General features: G+C 54.8%; 1 protein-coding gene across 6 annotated transcripts in view; it reads right to left on the reverse strand.

Moving 5' to 3' along the window:
- The window catches only part of RBM19 (RNA binding motif protein 19), a 78,418-nt gene that overhangs the window by 40,358 nt on the left and 18,138 nt on the right, over window positions 1–19,922 (reverse strand). For 4 of the 6 annotated variants that reach the window (XM_064168506.1, XM_064168505.1, XM_064168507.1 and 1 more), the window contains exons 13-21: window positions 18,788–18,884; window positions 18,227–18,337; window positions 16,728–16,928; window positions 15,560–15,677; window positions 14,436–14,578; window positions 12,753–12,813; window positions 11,391–11,470; window positions 9,448–9,503; window positions 8,408–8,524 (exon numbers count right to left, since the gene is read on the reverse strand). In XM_064168506.1, coding sequence (XP_064024576.1) covers window positions 8,408–8,524; window positions 9,448–9,503; window positions 11,391–11,470; window positions 12,753–12,813; window positions 14,436–14,578; window positions 15,560–15,677; window positions 16,728–16,928; window positions 18,227–18,337; window positions 18,788–18,884 — 984 coding nt within the window. Of the gene's footprint in view, window positions 1–3,675; window positions 3,757–4,145; window positions 4,212–8,407; window positions 8,525–9,447; window positions 9,504–11,390; window positions 11,471–12,752; window positions 12,814–14,435; window positions 14,579–15,559; window positions 15,678–16,727; window positions 16,929–18,226; window positions 18,338–18,787; window positions 18,885–19,922 lie in introns of those variants that run through there. The other 2 variants (XM_064168509.1, XM_064168510.1) reach the window with 2 other exon arrangements.

Consider the following 19,922-nt stretch of genomic DNA (forward strand, 5'->3'; position numbering starts at 1 on the left):
GTGCCTATGGATGAGCTTTGGGGTCCCTTCCAACCCAAACCCTTCTATGATTCTTTTCACAGATTAACAGAATTAAGCAGGTTGGAAAAGACCTTCGAGGTCATTGAGTCCAACCTAGCACCTGACACCTTCTAATTAACTAACCCATGGCACTCAGTGCCTGATGCAGCCTCCTCTTACACACCTCCAGGGATGGGGACTCCACCACCTCCCTGGGCAGCCCATTCCAATGCCAATCACTCTTGCTGGGAAGAACTTCTGCCTAACATCCAGCCTGAACCTGCCCTGGCACAGTTTGAGGCTGTCTCCTCTTGTTCTGTCCCTGGGTGCCTGGCAGAAGAGCCCAACCCCACCTGGCTACAGCCTCCCTTGGTGCCCTTCTGGGGGTTGCTTCAGTAGGAATCAGAAGGAAGTGGACAGACTGAAAGAGTTGAGGCTGTGCAGGCTGGAGAAGAGGAGGCTCCCAGGTGACCTTCTTGTGGCCTGCCAGGATCTGAAGGGGGCTACAAAAAAGCTGGGGAGGGACTTTTTAGGCTGTCAGGGAGTGACAGGACTGGGGGGAATGGAGCAAAGCTGGAGGTGAGGAGAGTGAGGCTGGTGGTGAGGAGGAAGTTGTTGAGCAGGAGAGTGGTGAGAGGCTGGACTGGGTTGCCCAGGGAGGTGGCTGAGGCCCCATGGCTGGAGGTGTTTAAGGCCAGGCTGGCTGAGGCTGTGTGCAGCCTGCTCTAGGGTAGGCTGTCCCTGGGCATGGCAGGGAGGTTGGAACTGGCTGCTCCTTGTGGTCCCTCTCAACCCTGACTCATTCTATGAAGCTGCCCAGAACCTTCCTTCACTTGCACTGGGCTGCAGAAAGGCAGGCAGCTGAGAAGTCATCAGCAGAGGTTTTGGCCAAGCAGAGAAGAGGAACCTGTGGCTATGCAGTACAGAAGTGGGGGGAAACAACTTGCACAAGCACTGGAATGAATATTCAAGACAGGGGAAAAAGATGTGCTGCAAAATCTTCCTTCTGCTGCTGGGGAGCTCCACCTTTTAAAGCAACCCTGCCAAGACAGCCCAGAATTCCAAGTTTCCTTATCTAGGTTAAACACCTTTTATGATTCAGGCTGAAAAACAGAGCTGAAAGAACTCTCTCCTGCACTCCTCCACCCCATGGCTCCTTTTGGATGGCCAAATGAAGGTGGCCACTCACATCTCTGGTCTCTGTATCAATCAACCCCCAGCCTTGCTGTGTTTGGGGTAAGGAAGAAAGCTTAAAGAAGGACCAAAAGCAAAAGGTTGAATTTATGCTTTCTGAGATAGCAAAGAGAAAGGAATCAGCCTGGCAGATGCCTGCACCCTCAACTGCAGCTCTCAGCTCATGAGGCTGGGGCACAGACCTGGAAGCTGCCGCCCAGAGAAGCACCTTCAGCCTGTGCTCAGCTGCAGGCACTGCAATTTGGATGCAGGAGGAGGTGAGGATCAGTAAATCCCCTGTGCTGGGCTGTGAGGATGTCCCCAGGGTGAGCTCTGCAGGAGATGAAGGTCACACACAATCCCAAGGTGTTAGCAGAAGAGGTGGCAGGGGATGGGTCAAGGTTCAGCCTAAGGGGGAGATTTAGATCTTCCACCAGCCCCTAGTGAGGAGGGAAATGGTGTGAAAATAGAGAGCAGGGGTGGGAGGAGAGGCAAGTAATGAGGTGGGATCACAGAGGAGACCCACAGCAACCCAACCTGACAGCACTGCTGCCAACACCAGCCCTGGAACCACAGAATCATAGCATCAAGCAGGTTGGAAGAGAGCTCCAAGCTCAGCCAGCCCAACCTAGCACCCAGCCCTGCCCAACCAACCAGACCATGGCACTAAGTGCCCCAGCCAGGCTTGGCTTCAACACCTCCAGCCACAGCAACTCCACCACCTCCCTGGGCAGCCCATTCCAATGCCAATCACTCTCTCTGCCAGCAACTTCCTCATCACATCCAGCCCAGATCTCCCCTGGCACATCTTGAGGCTGTGTCTTCTTGTTCTGTTGCTGGCTGCCTGGCAGCAGAGCCCAACCCCACCTGGCTACAGCCTCCCTTCAGGTAGCAGCAGACAGCAATGAGCTCTGCCCTGAGCCTCCTCTGCTGCAGGCTGCACACCCTCAGCTCCCTCAGCCTCTCCTCACAGGGCTCTGCTCCAGGCCCCTCCCCAGCCTTGCTGCCCTTCCCCAAACACCTTCCAGCACCTCAACATCTCTCTTGAACTGAGGGGGCCCAGAACTGGACACAGCACTCAAGGGGTGGCCTGAGCAGTGCTGAGCACAGGGGCACAAGAACCTCCCTTGTCCTGCTGCCCACACTGCTCCTGAGCCAGCCCAGGATGCCATTGGCTCTGCTGCCCACCTGGGCACACTGCTGCCTCTTCTTCAGCTCCTCTCTGCCAGCACCCCCAGCTCCCTCTCTGCCTGCCTGCTCTCAGCCTAAGTTCTAAATGGAGCCTGCTGGAAGGCTGCAGGGAGTTGATGCTGGGGGCAGAAGGGAAGTGTAATGGCAAAGAAACTTCACTTTCTCCTTGCAGAGCAAACTAAGCACTGGAAGCCAGAAGCAGGGCAGAGCTCCTCAGCCAGGACACAGGCAACAATCATCCAAGCAGCCTCCTAACCACACCAAAGGAAAGAAAAGATGCAATTTTGCCAGTGGGTGAGAGGGGCAGAGTAGCACTGAGGAAGGAGAACTTCAGCCCACAGCAGTGTCCTGCAGCCCCCCAACACCAGACAAGCTCCTGCTCACTCAGCAGCCCTCACACAGCATCCTAATCTGGAAGCTGAAACCCAGCATCAAGCCAAAGCTCCACATCCTCTGCTGCCTCCAGCTCCTGAGGATGTGGCCTTGAACCAGTTTGCTGCTGCTGCTGCCACCTTTAAAACAGGCATCAGGCATCACTCTCCCTGCAGATGGGAGCAAACCAGGGCAAAAATGCTGTTGGCATGGGAACCCCCTGGGTGCTGGAGACAACACAGCACATCCATGCACCTCCACACGTGCCCAGCTGCAGACTTCAGGGCATTCAGCAGGCCTGGAGCAGGAGCCTGAGGATGTCTATGGAGACCTCTAAGGATGGGTCACTTTTTAAACCACCTGTTTGTTTCTTGGACAATACAGAACCACAGAATCATTAAGGTTGGAGAAGAGCTCTAAGATCATCCAGCCTAAACCAGCAACCCACCACCACCATGGCCACTAAACACTGCCCCCAGGTGCCATGGCCACACCTTTCTGGAATGCCTGCAGGGATGAGGACTCCACCACCCCCCTGGGCAGCCTGTTCCTTGAACACCTCCAAGGATGGGGACTCCACCACCTCCCTGGGCAGCCTGTTCCTTGAACACCTCCAAGGATGGGGACTCCACAACCTCCCTGGGCAGCCTGTTCCTTGAGCACCTCCAAGGATGGGGACTCCACCATCTTCCTGGGCAGCCTGTTCCTTGTACACCTCCAGGTATGGGAGTGCTCCACAACCTCCCTGGCCAACCTGTGCCAATGTCTCACCACCCTCACTGCAAACAACTTCTTCCTAACATCCACTTTCAATCTCCCCTGGGCTGAGTGATAGGTTGGGACTGGCTAAGCTTGGAGCTCTCTTCCAACCTGCTTGATTCTGTGATTCCAATTCCTCCAGCTGCTGGGACAGGAGCACTTCTTGGAAGGTGTCTCAAACAGACCCAGGGGTGTGAAGCCCTTGCTCAGTTCTTTGCTGACATTGCTCAGGCTGATTCTGCAACAGTTCTGGCAGAAACCCTAGGGGGGGTTTAAAAGCAGAAGCATCACTCGGGAGAACGATTTGATGTCAAGACAAGTGATGCTGCATCCTAAGGCTGTTTGCAGTGCACACTCTAATTAATCCTGCCCAGCCCTTGCTTAACAAACTCACATGTTTGTGAAGGGACTTGGGTTTTTCCCCACCCCCCCCTTTTCTCTTGTTCCCTTTCCTCTGCCTTTCAGCAGCAAAGATTTCCACAGCTTCAGCAGGGCAGCAGCGTTACAGCGGGAAGGAGAAATTGTCCTCACTCCTGTAGACTCCATTACTGGGAGAAAGGTGTGAACAGCAAGCATGTCTGGCAGATGGGTTCATTATACCACCCTGTCCTTTATAATGGGAAATGAAAAAGCCCATTCTGATAACTACACTTTATTATAATAGGTCAGGAGAAGTGAAAGGCATCATCTTAGAAAATTAACTTCATAAAGATTGCCTGCAGGAAAAAAAAACAACCTCTGCCAGTTTATCTCCTGAATCTTTCTCTGGGCTTCTTTTTTCCTTCCCCCTAGCTTCTTCTAGAAGAGACAGGACTCTTAAAGTCTTGTCCCCACTGCTTGCCTCCCCTTCCAGCAGAGGGAAGAGATCTGTTTGCTTCTGATGGCTCCCAGGCGCTTGGTTTGCCAGCTGCAATAAAGGCCACAGCTTTGTGGAGGTGAGGGGAAAGAGTCAGCAAAGGAGGGAGAATTAAAAGAGACACCCAACCCCCGAGGTTTTCACAGGCAGCAGGGTTGATTTGCTGCCCAGCAAAGTTAGAATATGGAGAGAAGTGGAGAGCAGCTCTAAGCTGGGAGTGCTGCGGGTCAAGAGGATGCCCAGGAGCTAGCAGGGAGCCCAACGAGGCCAGTGGCATCCTGGGCTGGACCAAGAATCACAGAGTCAGTCAGGGTTGGAAGGGACCACAAGGAGCAGCCAGTTCCAACCCCCCTGCCATGCCCAGAGACACCCTACCCTAGAGCAGGCTGCACACAGCCTCAGCCAGCCTGGCCTGAAACACCTCCAGGGATGCAGCCTCAACCACCTCCCTGGGCAACCCATTCCAGCCTCTCACCACTCTCCTGCTCAACAACTTCCTCCTCACCTCCACTCTTCACACCTGCCCCTCTAACTGAAAAGAATTTCTCCCTCTGAAGAAAACGACATCCAAAGGGTCTGAAAAATCATTATCCCCTAAAAACTAATCCCTTGGTCACACACACAGAGGATCAGAGGACAGGAAGCTGCCCAAGGGACAGCAGTCATAGAATCAAGCAGGTTGGAAGAGACCTCCAAGCTCATCCAGTCTAACCTAGCACTCAGCCCTGCCAAATCAACCAGACCATGGCACTAAGTGGCCAAGAAGGCAAATGGCATCTTGGGATGCATTGAGAAGAGTGTGGCCAGCAGGTCCAGAGAGATCACATCTAGAGCACTGTGTCCAGTTCCAGGCTTCCCAGCTCAAGAGGGATGCAGATATCACAGATGTCAGGGGTTGGAAGGGGCCCAAAGAGATCATTGAGTCCAAGCCCCCTGCCAGAGCAGGATCACCTATACTGGATCACAGGCTCACAGGATGTCAGGGGTTGGAAGAGACACAAAGAGATCATTGAGTCCAAGCCCCTGCCAGAGCGGGACCAGACAATCTAGTTCAGGACACACAAGAACACATCCAGACAGGCCTTGAAAGGCTCCAGAGAAGGAGACTCCACAACCTCTCTGGGCAGCCTGTGCCAGGGCTCTGGGACCCTTACAGTCAGGAAGTCGCCCCTTGTGTTGAGCTGGAACCTCCTGTGCTGCAGCTTCCACCCATTGCTCCTTGTTCTGTCCCAGTGGTGCAAGAGAGATCAGCACCAGAAGCCAGCAGGACACACTCTGACCCAGCAGCAAAAGCCCTCAGACCTGCTGGGGAAGCACCTAAGGCTCATGGAACCCTGCCACAAGGGGAAGGACTTTAGCTGCTAACCAGAGCATTCAGGACTGCAGACAGAATTAAGCAGCCTCTTTCTCCAAACCCCAAAACTGCAACTCCAACCAACTCCACCATGAAAGAAGCACCAGATAAAGGTTTGGGTTGGATGTCAGAAGGGCAGGGAGCAGCTCAGAGCATCTTTTCTAGAGAATGGGTCTGGGGAGGAGCAACTGAGGGAGTTGGGAGAGTTTAGTCTGGAGAAGAGGAGGCTGAGAGGAGAGCTCATTGCTCTCTACAGCTCCCTGAAAGGAGGTTGGGCTCTTGTCCTAAGTAACAAGTGATAGGATAAGAGCCTCAAGTTGCACCAGGGGAGGTTTAGGTTGGACATTAGGAACAGTTTCTTCCCTGAAGGGCTGCCAAGCCCTGGACCAGACCACTCAGGGCAGTGGTGGAGTCTTCATCCCTGCAGGCACTGAAGAGCTGTGGAGATGTGGTGCTGAGGGACATGGTTTAGTGGTAGCCCTGACAGTGTCAGCTTAATGCTTGGACTCAACCTGGAAGGTCTTTTCCAACCTTAATGACTCAATGATCACACTCAGCAGAAACAAACAAGCCCTTTAAGTGCAGATGCTCCAGTGAAGGAGGAGCCTTCATTAGTGCCAGCACAGCTTGGCCTGAGAACATCCACATCTGGAGTATTAAAGAGAAACAAGGTTGGACTTAATGATCTTAAAGGTCTTTCCCAGTGCTATGACTCTCTGCACCAACCCAGCTGGTGTCAGTCTGAGGTAGCACACACCCAGATCTGCACTGGCTCTGGCTCTGTATTTCATTCCTTCATTTTTCTCCTCCCCAGGCAACTGAGGAAAGAAGACAAAACCCCAAAGCACCACAGAGCCAGCACAGGAGGATAGAGGTTGGAGCCAACCTCAGCTGCAGGGCTGCAAAGTGCTTTCTGAGCACACTAAGCAACAATAGAGGAGATGTTTGCCCTGCACAGCCTCCCACTGCTGCCCTGCAAGGCGATGCCAGGCAGCCCCCAGGCTGTTGGTGCTTTGCTTGGCCCTAAGCTGGCGGTTCCCAGCCCGGTGGTCCCCAGCCAGGCTCTGCTGGCCAGGCTAAGAGTGCCCCCTGCAGCCCTGCCATCCCACTGCCAAGCCACTGCTCACCACTGCCAACAAGGAATAAACACACAAACCAGAGAGGATCCTAAAAGCAGGGAAAGCTAAAAGCTCCAGAGCAAAGGCACCCGACTTAAACCAGCACCAATGAGCCCCGAGAGGTAGCCTAGGAGCATGAAGCAGTGCCCTGGCATGCCTGCTTGGAGCTGCTCTGAAGGGAAGCAGATCACACAGGAACACATCCAGGTGGGCTTTGAATATCTCCCTGGGCAGCCCATTCCAGTGCCAATCACTCTCTCTGACAACAACTTCCTCCTCACAGCCAGCCTAGACCTCCCCTGGCACATCTTGAGACTGTGTCCCCTTGTTCTGTGGCTGCTTGCCTGGCAGCAGAGCCCAACCCCACCTGGCTACAGCCTCCCTTCAGGCAGCTGTACACAGCAATGAGCTCTGCCCTGAGCCTCCTCTGCTGCAGGCTGCACACCCCCAGCTCCCTCAGCCTCTCCTCACAGGGCTCTGCTCCAGGCCCCTCCACAGCCTTGCTGCACTTCTCTGGACACCTTCCAGCACCTCAACAGCTCTCTTCAACTGAGCAGCCCAGAACTGGACACAGCACTCAAGGTGCTGCCTGAGCAGTGCTGAGCAGAGGGGCAGAAGAACCTCCCTTGTCCTGCTGCCCACACTGCTCCTGAGCCAGCCCAGGATGCCATTGGCTCTGCTGCCCACCTGGGCACACTGCTGCCTCCTCTTCAGCTCCTCTCTCCCAGCACCCCCAGCTCCCTCTCTGCCTGCCTGCTCTCAGCCACTCAGTCCCCAGCCTGTAGTGCTGCTTGAGGTTGTTGTGGCCAAAGTGCAGAACCCTGCACTTGGCATTGTTCAGTCTCATCCCATTGGCCTCTGCCCACCCATCCAGCCTGGCCAGGTCCCTCTGCAGGGCTCTGCTACCCTCCAAGAGCTCCACAGATGCTCCTTGCTTAATGTCATCTGCAAACTCAAAGATCACATTGGGTGATTCTGTGCTCCACAACCTCTCTGGAGGTGTTCAAGGCCAGGCTGGATGAGGCCTTGAGTGACCTGTTCTAGCGAGAGGTGTCCCTGCCTGTGGCAGGAGGTTGGAACTGGCTGAGCTTTGAGGTCCCTTCCAACCTAAACCATTCTATGATTACCTCCACGATGGGAAGGAGCTACACAAGACAGATGGAAGAGGGAGCCAAGCCCCAGCAGCTGTCTGCAGGTGTGCTGAGCATCAGGCAAGCTGCTGCACACCCTTCAGGCAAGAGGTAAACACAAAACCCATCCGTGGCTATGTCACTGACTCTACAAGCAGGGAGATCTCCAAGCCCCACAGATGTCTGCTGCACGCTGATAGGCCACCAAGTCTGAGAGCTCACAGCAGCTCCAGCCAGCCCTGCTGGTTTGGGGCATGCCTGTCTCAGCAGCAGCATTCCTCTGCTGCCAGGGCTTGCCCAGCCAGTTGCATTTACAGGCAGTAAAAGGCTTCTCGACTGGCACACAGAAAGCAAAACTCATCCGAGTCACCATCTGAGAGCAAAAACCTGCATCCAAATCACATCAGCTCCAGCCCAGAGCACTCCAGAGAGCCAACAGCAAGCACTGTCCTACCTGAAGAGTTCCCTGACTTCCCTGACAGTGGCCTGGAATGGGATGTTTCGGACCAAGATCTTGGAAGTCTTCTGCTTCTTGACAGTTTGCTTCTTGCGGGATGATTTCACAGCAGGCCTGGGAAGTTAAAGGCAAAGGCAAATGAGGATCACTGTGCAGCAACCAGAAACAGAACCCCACAGGGTGAGGGCTGGAGGGGACCTCTGGAGATGACAGAATCTCCAAGCTCAGCCAGCCCAACCTAGCACCCAGCCCTGCCCAAGCAACCAGACCATGGCACTAAGTGCCCCAGCCAGGCTTGGCTTCAACACCTCCAGCCACAGCCACTCCACCACCTGCCTGGGCAGCCCATTCCAATGACAATCACTCTCTCTGACAACAATTTCCTCCTAACAGCCAGCCTGAACCTCCCCTGCCACAGCTTGAGACCGTGTCCCCTTCTTCTGTTGCTGGCTGCCTGGCAGCAGAGCCCAACCCCACCTGGCTACAGCCTCCCTGCAGGCAGCTGCAGACAGCAATGAGCTCTGCCCTGAGCCTCCTCTGCTGCAGGCTGCACACCCCCAGCTCCCTCAGCCTCTCCTCACAGGGCTGTGCTCCAGGCCCCTCCCCAGCCTTGCTGCCCTTCTCCAAACACCTTCCAGCACCTCAAAATCTCTCTTCAATTCAGGAGCCCAGAACTGGACACAGCACTCAAGGTGCAGCCTGAGAAGTGCTGAGCACAGGGGCAGAAGAACCTCCCTTGTCCTGCTGCCCACACTGCTCCTGAGCCAGCCCAGGATGCCATTGCCTCTGCTGCCCACCTGGGCACTGCTGCCTCAGCTTCAGTTCCTCTCTCCCAGCACCCCCAGGGCCCTTTCTGCCTGGCTGCTCTCAGCCACTCTGTCCCCAGCCTGTAGCACTGCATTGGGTTGTTGTGGCCAAAGTGCAGTGCAGGGCTCCAGGTGAGGTCCTACCAGGTGCTGGGTATGAAGTGAAGAAGCTACCAAGCATTAGCACAGCTGAAAGGGAACCAGGGCACAGAAGTGTGACAGAAGCTTTACCTGACAGCTCTCTCTGAGATTTTCACTTCCAGCTTATGGCCATCTACAGAGCAGCCCTAGAAGTTGAAAGAAACAAGAGCAGAAGTCAAGCCACAACAGCTTCCAAGCTTCCAGGCTACAAGCACAGCATTTCACACCTTGCTCCTTCCTGTGTCTTCTTCCCCTTATCCCTGCCAAATGTTTCCTCAGTTGAACACCACTCATGCAAGGAAAGGCTTCTGATAGGAGGCTGGAGACAGCTTGGCTGGAGAGCAGCAGCCAACATCCCTGATCCAGCTGTGTGTCAGCTTCAGCTCTGCCACTAAACCAGCAAAGACAAATCACTTCACTGCTTTGGGCTACAGCTTTCTCTGCCTCTAAACTGAGAGCTCTTCCAGGCAAGGACTGTCTTGTTTGGTCTGGAATGAGCCAGGGTGTCTCCCTGGCCATCAAAATCGTCTGTCTCTTGCTCCCTGTGCTTCAAAGGATGTCCTACAGCACCGAGGAACAAACAGCTTCTTGCCTGCTTGCGCTGCACACAAGAGCTGGGCTCCTGCAGCCCTGCTGCCCATTCTCTCCACAAAGCCCCTCTTGTCCTGCCTTCTCTCTTCCCCAGGACTCAGCCTTTCAAGCAGATGAAGAGCACACTTCTACCTCAGCACTGCACAGGCTGTGGCACGTGAAATGAGCACCTGCTGAAGGGGAGACTCATGGACTGTGGTCATTCCTTCCCCTCTGCCTAGGAAGGGATCACTCCACCTGCCCAGCCCAACCACCCCAGCAGCAGGCAGCAAACACTTGGAGGTCTTTCTAGCAGCAGAGAGGATGATTTATTCCTTCAGAGCACACCACATGCTGTGTGGCATGGAGAAGGCAGGAGGCTGAAGCAACGGCAGAGGCACAGAGGGCAAAGGCAAACCTTGCAGCACTGAGCACTGTTTGCTCCCAGGGTGAATGGAGGCCTGGGGGAGGCCTGGGGCTCTGCCACCTCTGCACAGGGCACCATAAAGAAGAAGCTCATTGAAGTTCACCCACTGCACATCCTCTGCTGCTTGCCTGTTGGATCAGTGCTAGGAAACACTCATGCATGGGCTCCCACAGGATCAGAAAGGTTGGAGAAGCCCTCTATGATCATCCAAGTCCAACCAGCAACCCAACCCCACCACGGCCACTAAACCATGGCCCCAAGTGCCATAGCCACAGGCTCCTTGGACACCTCCAGGCATGGGGACTTCACCACCTCCCTGTCCAGCCTGTGCCTTGAACACCTCCAGGCATGGGGACTCCACCACCTCCCTGGGTAGCCTGTTCCAATCCTTGACCACTCTTGCAGCAAAGGAATTTTCCCTCCTCTCCAACCTAACCCTCCCCTGGCACAATTTCAGGCCATTTCTTCTCCTCCTATCACCTGATAGCAGAGAGAAGAGGCCAACCCCCACCTGGGTCCAGCCTCCTTTCAAGGAGCTGCAGAGAGGTTTCCCTTCAGCCTCCTCCCCTCCTGCCTTAACAACCCTAATTCCCCTCAGCTGCTCCTCACTGGACCTGACTGAAAGCACCTCGGTGGCATCAGCATTAGGGACCAGCTGCAGTTTAGCAGCCTGGATAAAAGCTGCTTTCTCCTCTCCCCTCTCTTGGAAACGCCCTCTAAGATCATCCAGTCCAACCAGCAACCCAACCCCACCATGGCCACTAAACCATGGCCCAAAGTGTCATGCCCACAGGCTTCTTGAACACCTCCAGGGATCCCTGAGTCCATAAGATCACAGAGTCCAACCACAACCCAACTACCATAACCACTAAACCATCTCTTGCCCCTTCACACATCTTCCTGGCTCACTTTAGAGGCTTCCCCACCTGCAGAGTGTTAAGTCCTTGCACTGACCTCCTCCTCAGCTACCTTTGGAGCTTCACCTTTGATCCCCACACCCCTGGAAAGGATCAGGACTGCCACTGCTAAAGCTCACCTGCAGCCTGCGCAGAGCTTTCTGAGCACTCTCTGGCTTCTTGTACTCCACAAATCCAAAGCCCATTGAAAGCCAAGTGCCTGTCAGAAGAGAACAGAGACTCATGAAACCAGCAGTGACAGTGCTAAGCCTTTCAGTACTGAAAGGGCTTGTGGAGAAAGCTGGGGACAGGCTTTTGAGCAGGGCCTGTTGTGGCAGGACAAGGAGTGATGGGTTTGAAACTCAAAAAGGGAAAAATCCTCTCCTCTCTTCTGTCTTCCTGCACTCTCCTCTCCTCTCTTCTGTCATTCTGTACCCTCCTCTCCTCTCTTCTGTCATTCTGTACCCTCCTCTCCTCTCTTCTGTCATTCTGTACCCTCCTCTCCTCTCTTCTGTCTTCCTGCACCCTCCTCTCTTCTGTCAGCCTGCACCCTCCTCTCCTCTCTTCTGTCTTCCTGCACTCTCCTCTCCTCTCTTCTGTCTTCCTGCACCCTCCTCTCCTCTCTTCTGTCTTCCTGCACCCTCCCCTCCTCTCTTCTGTCATCCTGCACCCTCCTCTCCTCTCTTCTGTCATCCTGCACCCTCCTCTCCTCTCTTCTGTCTTCCTGCACCCTCCTCTCCTCTCTTCTGTCTTCCTGCACCCTCCTCTCCTCTCTTCTGTCTTCCTGCACCCTCCTCTCCTCTCTTCTGTCTTCCTGCACCCTCCCCTCCTCTCTTCTGTCATCCTGCACCCTCCCCTCCTCTCTTCTGTCTTCCTGCACCCTCCTCTCCTCTCTTCTGTCTTCCTGCACCCTCCTCTCCTCTCTTCTGTCAGCCTGCACCCTCCTCTCCTCTCTTCTGTCAGCTTGCACCCTCCTCTCCTCTCTTCTGTCTTCCTGCACCCTCCTCTCTTCTGTCTTCCTGCACCCTCCTCTCCTCTCTTCTGTCTTCCTGCACCCTCCTCTCCTCTCTTCTGTCTTCCTGCACCCTCCTCTCCTCTCTTCTGTCTTCCTGCACCCTCCTCTCCTCTCTTCTGTCTTCCTGCACCCTCCTCTCCTCTCTTCTGTCTTCCTGCACCCTCCTCTCCTCTCTTCTGTCTTCCTGCACCCTCCTCTCCTCTGTCTTCCTGAAGGAGTTGGCTTCTCTATCTCAAGATCTCAAAAGAAGGCCACAGCTCCACAAACCCCCACAATGGAGCTGAACCTTGGGGGTATTTTTGGTTGCTGTTTTCTGCCATTTCAAGGGGAACACTTCTAGAAACATTAAGTATTCCCTTCCCCCCCCTCCCCTCCCCAGCCTGAGAGAGAACAGAGCTGCTCAGCCAGCTGAACACTAAAGCAATGCCACACCTGAGCCCTCAGCAACCAGCTGTGGGGAGGAACTGAACAGCACCACTGAGAGTACCTGCTTTGTCTTTCTTCTTGGAGATTGTGCAGCTCTTCACAGCTCCCACTTTGGAGAAGGTCTGCAAGGAATTTGGACACGTGACTCAGATTCCTTTGTCCCAGCCTTGCAACTCAAGTGACAACAACGTGGCCCTCTTCCAGAGCCAGGAGAGAAGGCTGCCAGGCTTACCTCCCTCCCCCACCCCCCTCCAGCACACACCTGACAAGCAGCCAGAGCAGCTGAGGCTTTTCTGGCAGGATTATTTCTGTGCACACAAGCACAGAGAGGCAGACTTTGAAAGAAATCAGGGCCCAGTAATCCTCCAACACTGCTCAAGAAACACCACAGAGCTCTGGAGGAACACTATGGATTATAGGATGCCCTCTGCCAGTAGGGGACCCTAGGGCTGGGGGATTTTGGGGCCACCCTGGAAAATAGAGCATGCAGAAGGAGCTGGAGGGTTGCAGGAGCTGTAAGGCATCTGTTAAACTTGCTTATGAAACTGCAGTCTGAATGGAGGGGGGAAAATGAGAGAATCATAGAATCAAGCAGCTTGGAAGAGACCTTCAAGATCATGGAGTCCAACCTAGCACCTGACACCTGCTGCTTAACTAACCCATGGCACTAAGTGCCCAGCCAGGCTTGGCTTCAACACCTCCAGGCACAGAGACTCCACCACCTCCCTGGGCAGCCCATTCCAATGCCAATCACTCTCTCTGACAACAACTTCCTCCTCACATCCAGCCTAGACCTGCCCTGGCACATCTTGAGACTGTGTCCCCTTCTTCTGGTGCTGGCTGCCTGGCAGCAGAGCCCAACCCCACCTGGCTACAGCCTCCCTGCAGGCAGCTGCAGGCAGGAATGAGCTCTGCCCTGAGCCTCCTCTGCTGCAGGCTGCACCCCCCCAGCTCCCTCAGCCTCTCCTCACAGGGCTGTGCTCCAGGCCCCTCCCCAGCCTTGCTGCCCTTCTCCAAACACCTTCCAGCACCTCAACATCTTTCTCAAGTTGAGTGCTGAGCACAGGGGCAGAAGAACTGCCCTGCTCCTGCTGGGTTGGAAGGCATCTCAGAGGAGAACCATTCCATTCCCCTGCCATGGGCAGAGACAGCTCTCAGCTACCCCAGGTTGCTTAAGCTCTCATCCAACCTGGCCTTGAAAACCTCCAGGCAGGAGGCATCCCCAACCTCCCTGAGCAACCTCCTCCAGTGTCTCACCACTCTCACTGCAAAGAATTTCCTCCTAATCTCTAGTCTGCATCTGCCCTCCTCAAGCTCCAATCCACTTCCTCTTGCTCCCAGGGAGGTGGTGGAGTCCCCATCCCTGGAGGTGTTGAAGCCAAGCCTGGCTGGGGCACTTAGTGCCATGGTCTGGTTGGACAGGGCTGGGTGCTAGGTTGGGCTGGCTGAGCTTGGAGCTCTCTTCCCAGCTGGTTGATTCTATGAGCACTGCAAGCCCTTGTAAAAAGTCCCTCCTCAGTCAGGGCACTTTCACACCTTTAACCTCTTCATGCTCATCACTGTGGGTGCAGAGCAGGTTGCCCCTTGCCTTCTGTAGTAGAGTGGAGCCCTTTCCTCTGGGCCATGCTAGGAGCTGGGATCTGACTCCAGCAGACACCTCAGTCTGGCTCTCGACCCCTTCCCACCCCACCTGAGGGGACCATGCTGAGCAAAACACAATCCCCTCTCCTCACTTGTCCCTTACCTCCTTCAGTGTGTCTTCTGTGGTGGCAAAGTTCAGGTTTTTGATGAACAAGGTACACCCAGGAATGCTTTCTTCTTCTTCCTCCTCCTCCTCCTCCTCCTCTGCCTCTTCCTCTTCTTCCTCCTCTTCTTCCTGTGCTTCACCTGAAACAAAGAATCTTTGATCACATTGGGTGCTTCTGTGCCCCACAACCTCTCTGGGCAACCTGTGCCAGTGTCTCACCACCCTCAACCTGTGCCAGGCTCTCACCACCCTCACTGCAAACAACTTCAAATCCATTCCTCCTCATCCCATCATTACAAGACCTTGCCAATAGTCCCTCCCCAGCCTTCCTCTAGCCCCCTACAGATCCTGGAAGGTCACTCCAAGGTCTCCTCCAAGCCTTCTCCAGGCTGCAGAGCCCCAACTCTCTCAGCCTGTCCTCAGAGCAGAGCTGCTGCAGCCCTCTGAGCATCTTCATGGCCTGCTCTGGACTGGCTCCAACAGTTCCACATCCTGCTTGTCCTGTGGGCTGCAGAACTGCACCCAGGACTGCAGGTGAGGTCTGAGGGGCAGAATCCCCTCCCTTGGCCTGCTGGCCTCACTGCTCTTGCTGCAGCCCAGCACAGGGTTGCTGTCTGGGCTGCAGTCCCACTGCAGGCTCCTGTTGAGCTTTCCATCAGTCCATCCCCTCCATCTACTACTGTCCACTGCTCCTCTGCTGGCAGCTTGCTGGCTGCCCACGGGCAGGGACACAGCACACAGCTACAGGCATGCACAGGGAATCAGGTCCAGCTTACAGAGAACAGCTTCTGCTCTCCTGACAGCTGCTACCAAGGCCAGGCTGGACCAGGAGTCTCCTCCCAGGGCTCATGTCAGCCCAGTCCAAACAGGAGCTGTGTGCTGTGTGCAGCATTTCACTCCCCAGGCCTCAGTCAGAGGGTGAGCAGGGCAAGAACAAGCAGTGCTTGTATGGCATGACCAACTAAGACACCAGGGGGTGGGTGACAGTAAGGGCCATGAAGATGACTCCAGGAGGCTGCTTCCATCCCCACAGGGACAGGAAAAGCAGCAGGACTGCTTTACAGCTGCAGGAGCAGTGACACAAGCAGAGACACCTCTGGCCATGAAGTCAAAGTTCTTACCAGGTAGCAGCTTTGCTTTGTCCTCCTTTGCTGGAGCCTCAAGGGTTTTCTTCTGGGTGGGAGGGCTGATGAAGACCCCCATTGGAGCCCATTCCAGGTACAAAGGCACAGAATGGAACTGTGAGCAAAATGAAAACCAATTACAGGAGAGAAATGAAGAGTAGAGGGCAAGGCCTGAAGGGAAGACAGCAGTGGGAGAGCTGAGCAACCTTTGCAGCTGGCTTAACTCTCTTCCACCAAAGGACACTCTGCATCCAGCCCCACACAGGACCACAGCCTACTCTGAACCACATTCCTGTGCTGCAAAAGGTGAATGAAATCCTCTCCAGGCCACACAGGCTGCTCTGGATGTCACAGCCCCCTCCCCACCAGCCATCTTCTGCAGGTTGAGAACCCCACTCACTCCTTGCTGCACAAGGATGCAGCAGGCTCCTCCCTAAATCCAAGGGACAGAGAAGGGCCACCAGGACAGGAAAAGGGAAAGAGAGAGCTGGGTTTGTTCAGCCTTGAGAAGGGAAGGCTTAGGGGAGACTTTGCTACCATGGATAGAGAGTGGATACCAGGAGGATGGAGACTGCCTTTGTCCAAGGAGTCCCACAGAAAAGACAAGGAGAGATGGGGACAGTCCCACTGGACACCAGAAGGAAATGTTTGCCCATGAGAACAGTTGGACATTGGAATCATCTCCCAAGGGAAGCTGTGGATTCCCTACATTGATCAGTTTGAAGACTCAGCTTGCCAGGGTGCTGGGCCAGCTCACTGCAACTCCACCATCACCTGCAAAGGTTGCACCAGATGATCCCTGGGGTCCCTTCCAACCTGGCACTGTGATTCTATGACTCTGGATTCCCTATCACTGGGCTGTTTGAAGACTCAGCTTGCAGGGTGCTGGGCCAGCTCACTGCAACTGCACCATCACCTGCAAAGGTTGCACCAGATGATCCCTGGGATCACTTCCAACCTGGCACTCTGAGTCTATGACTCTGGATTCCCCTCCACTGGGCTGTTTGAAGACTCAGCTTGCCAGAGTGCTGGGCCAGCTCACTGCAACTCCACCATCACTTAGAAAGGTTGCACCAGATGATCCCTGGGGATCCTTTCTGCCCTGGCACTCTGCCACACTGTGAGAGCAACAGCAGCAGCCGCTCCTACCTCTCGTCACGCTCACCTTGGTGTACGCCAGCCTACTGAAGGCTTGCTTGGCCTCACTTGGCTCCAGGAACTCCACGATGGCAGTGATGCCTCCTTCTGGCAGCAGCACCCTGCCCAGGCTGCCATGTTTCCCAAAGACATCCTCCAGCTCTGCTGCACTGGTGCTGGCAGGGAGGTTCTTCACCAGGATCACTGTTTTGCTGCGCTCCCCTGCAGCCTGTGGTATTCGGTGGGAGGAGGAGATGGGATTTAAAAAGCCAAGCCCCACTCTGGTATCAAGGATGAAACTTCAGCCTAGGAGGTTTCATCTAAAGGAAGGAACTGAGAAGGAACTTTTCTGAGGGTGGGAGAGCACTGAATATGAGGTGGGGGCAGTCTCTGTCTCTGGAGACTCTGGACATGTGTGGATGTGTCCCTGTGTGGTCTGCTGTAGGTGATCCTGCTCTGGCAGGGAGGTTGGACTCGATCTCCAGAGCTCCCTTCCAACCCCCTACCACTCTGTGTGATCCTGTGATCATAGAATCAAGCAACTTGGAAGAGACTTCTAAGCTCAGCCAGGCCAACCTAGCACCCAGCCCTGCCCAATCAACCAGACCATGGCACTAAGTGTCCCAGCCAGGCTTTGCTTCAACACCTCCAGCCACAGCAACTCCACCACCTCCCTGGGCAGCCCATTCCAATGCCAATCACTCTCTCTGCCAACACTCTCTCTGCCAGAGGAAGTACAGGCTGGATGTTAGGAGGAAGTTGTTGGCAGAGAGAGTGATTGGCACTGGAATGGGCTGCCCAGGGAGGTGGTGGAGTCCCCATCCCTGGAGGTGTTGAAGCCAAGCCTGGCTGGGGCACTTAGTGCCATGGTCTGGTTGATTGGCCAGGGCTGGGTGCTAGGTTGGGCTGGCTGAGCTTGGAGCTCTCTTCCAACCTGCTTGATTCTATGATTCCAATCCCTGACCACTCTTGCAGCGAACAAATTCTTCCTCATCCACAACCTAACCCTCCCCTGGCACAATTTCAGGCCAGTTCCTCTCCTTCTATCACCTGAGACTAGGGAGAAGAGCCCAACCCCCACCTCACTGCAACCTCCTTTCAGGGAGCTGCAGAGATCAATGAGGTCTCCTCTCAGCCTCCTCTTCTCCAGACTGAACACCTCCAGTTCCTTCAGCTGCTCCTCCCCAAGCCCTGCTCTCCAGGCCCTTCCCCACCTTTGTTACCCTCCTCTGGACCTGCCCCCAGCCCCTCACTGTCCTCCTTGGAATGAATGGCCCAAAACCTGACTCCAGTATTCCAGATGTGGCCTCACCAGTGCCCAGTACAGAAGCACCACTGCTTCCCTGCTCCTGCTGGCCACACCACTGCTGATCCAGGCCAAGATGCTGGTGGCTTTCCTGCTTTCCTGCCCACCTGGGCACACCCTGGCTCATCTTCAGCTGCCTCCCCCTTAGATCCTTTTCTTCTGGGTAGCTTTCCAGCCACTCTGCCCCAAGCCTGGAGCACTCACAGGGTTGGGCTCCTCACCTGACTGAAGGCATCCAGGCTGACTCCGTTGTCCATCAGGAAGCGGCGAATCTCCTGCACCAGCTCCGTCTCCCCCAGAGCAATCCTCACTGCCACACTGTCTTTGCTCTCCTGCAAGCAAGAATGGCAATCACCTGCTGCTCCTGCCTGCTCTCAGAAGCAGGTGAAAAGAGACTTTGGCAGCAAGCCCCAGGGTAAAATGCTGCAGCTCCTCTCAAGCTTGTGGGAGGATTTGCTTTTGGGATCAGAACTCTTCCCGAAGCAAAATTAAGTGTTCCAGGAAGGATCTGAGCTTTAAGGAGCAAATTCCATCAACTTCCAGTTAAGTTGAACTGCAGAGAGGGGAGAAGGGCTGGGAGTGACACTTCAGCTTCCAGTGGCAAAGGAATTTGTGGGCTCAGACCTCCCAGAGAAGCTGCAGCTCCACTCCTCTCTCAGCCTGCAAGGTGCTCGTTGATGCAGAGAGGCTTTTGCTGCACAAAAAGACCAGGAAGGTCTTGGGCACAAGGAAACTGAGGGAAAAGTGATCTCCTGCCTCAGCTGATCAAGAACCCAACTCACATGATCCAGCACTTGGCTCTTGGAGGCACTGTACTTCTGAGCAATGGCATCAGCCACAGCGTTTGTGCCCACAAACAGTGTGTTCCAGTTGTGAGAGCTGGAAAGAGAAACAAGAGCCAAGTTCAGCACCTGGGGGGAGTCCTTCTTCCACTGCTGTCTCTCTCTGCTCAGTGTTCCTGGCAAAAAGGAGCTCTGAATGCCACCATGAGCAGCCAGGGTAAAGAGTCAGGGGAAAAGAAGGGTGTAAGGTCCTTAGAGAAGGGACAGGATGAGGGAGAGCAAAGAGGCAGGCAGCAGTGCAGGCTTCCCTGGAGGTTACTGGTCACCACTCTGCACTGAGCTGGAGGTCAGATGGTGGCTCAGAAGAACACATCTTTCCAACTGGCCTTCTACAAGCACAGTGGCCATGCCAGCAAGCCTCAATTCCTCATCCTTCAAGCCAGAAAGCATCAGGCAGTTCTTTCAAACTACAGTTGTGACACAGGAAAATAAAGCTCCTGCAAGGCTTAGAATCAAGCAGGTTGGAAGAGAGCTCCAAGCTCAGCCAGTCCAAGCCAGCACCCAGCCCTGGCCAATCAACCAGACCATGGCACTAAGTGCCCCAGCCAGGTATGCTTGAACACCCCCAGGGATGGTGACTCCACCACCTCCCTGGGCAGCCCATTCCACTGGCAAATCAGAAGAGTTAGGTGCTAGGTTGGACTTGATGATCCTGGAGGTCTTTTCCAACCTGCTTCATTCTGTGCTTCTGTGGTTGATTTGCTCTGCTGCAGAAAACAAGCAGGCAGCCTCCCCAGCCAGCATCTCCTCCAGGCTCCCTAAAAATGTGTTAACAATTCATTTAAAAGTCCCATCCAAGCCAAGCAGAGTTTACTCCTGAGGCTTGGCTTCAACACCTCCAGGGATGGGGACTCCACCACCTCCCTGGGCAGCCAATTCCAATGGCAAAAGAAACAGAAGTGATCAAGGAGAGGAGAAAGCCACAACTGATCTCAAACCACTACCCTAAAAACTACATCCTCACACCAACTTCTGACTCCAAACCACCTTTCTCTCACTTTCTGCTGCACACTGGACTACTGCTTGGACCCAGGAATCAAGGAAGTCAGAGGTGAAGGAAGCAGAGCTCCACAGC

The sequence above is a fragment of the Pogoniulus pusillus genome, chromosome 30, assembly GCF_015220805.1.
Source record: "Pogoniulus pusillus isolate bPogPus1 chromosome 30, bPogPus1.pri, whole genome shotgun sequence".
Taxonomy (NCBI): Eukaryota; Metazoa; Chordata; class Aves; order Piciformes; family Lybiidae; genus Pogoniulus; species Pogoniulus pusillus.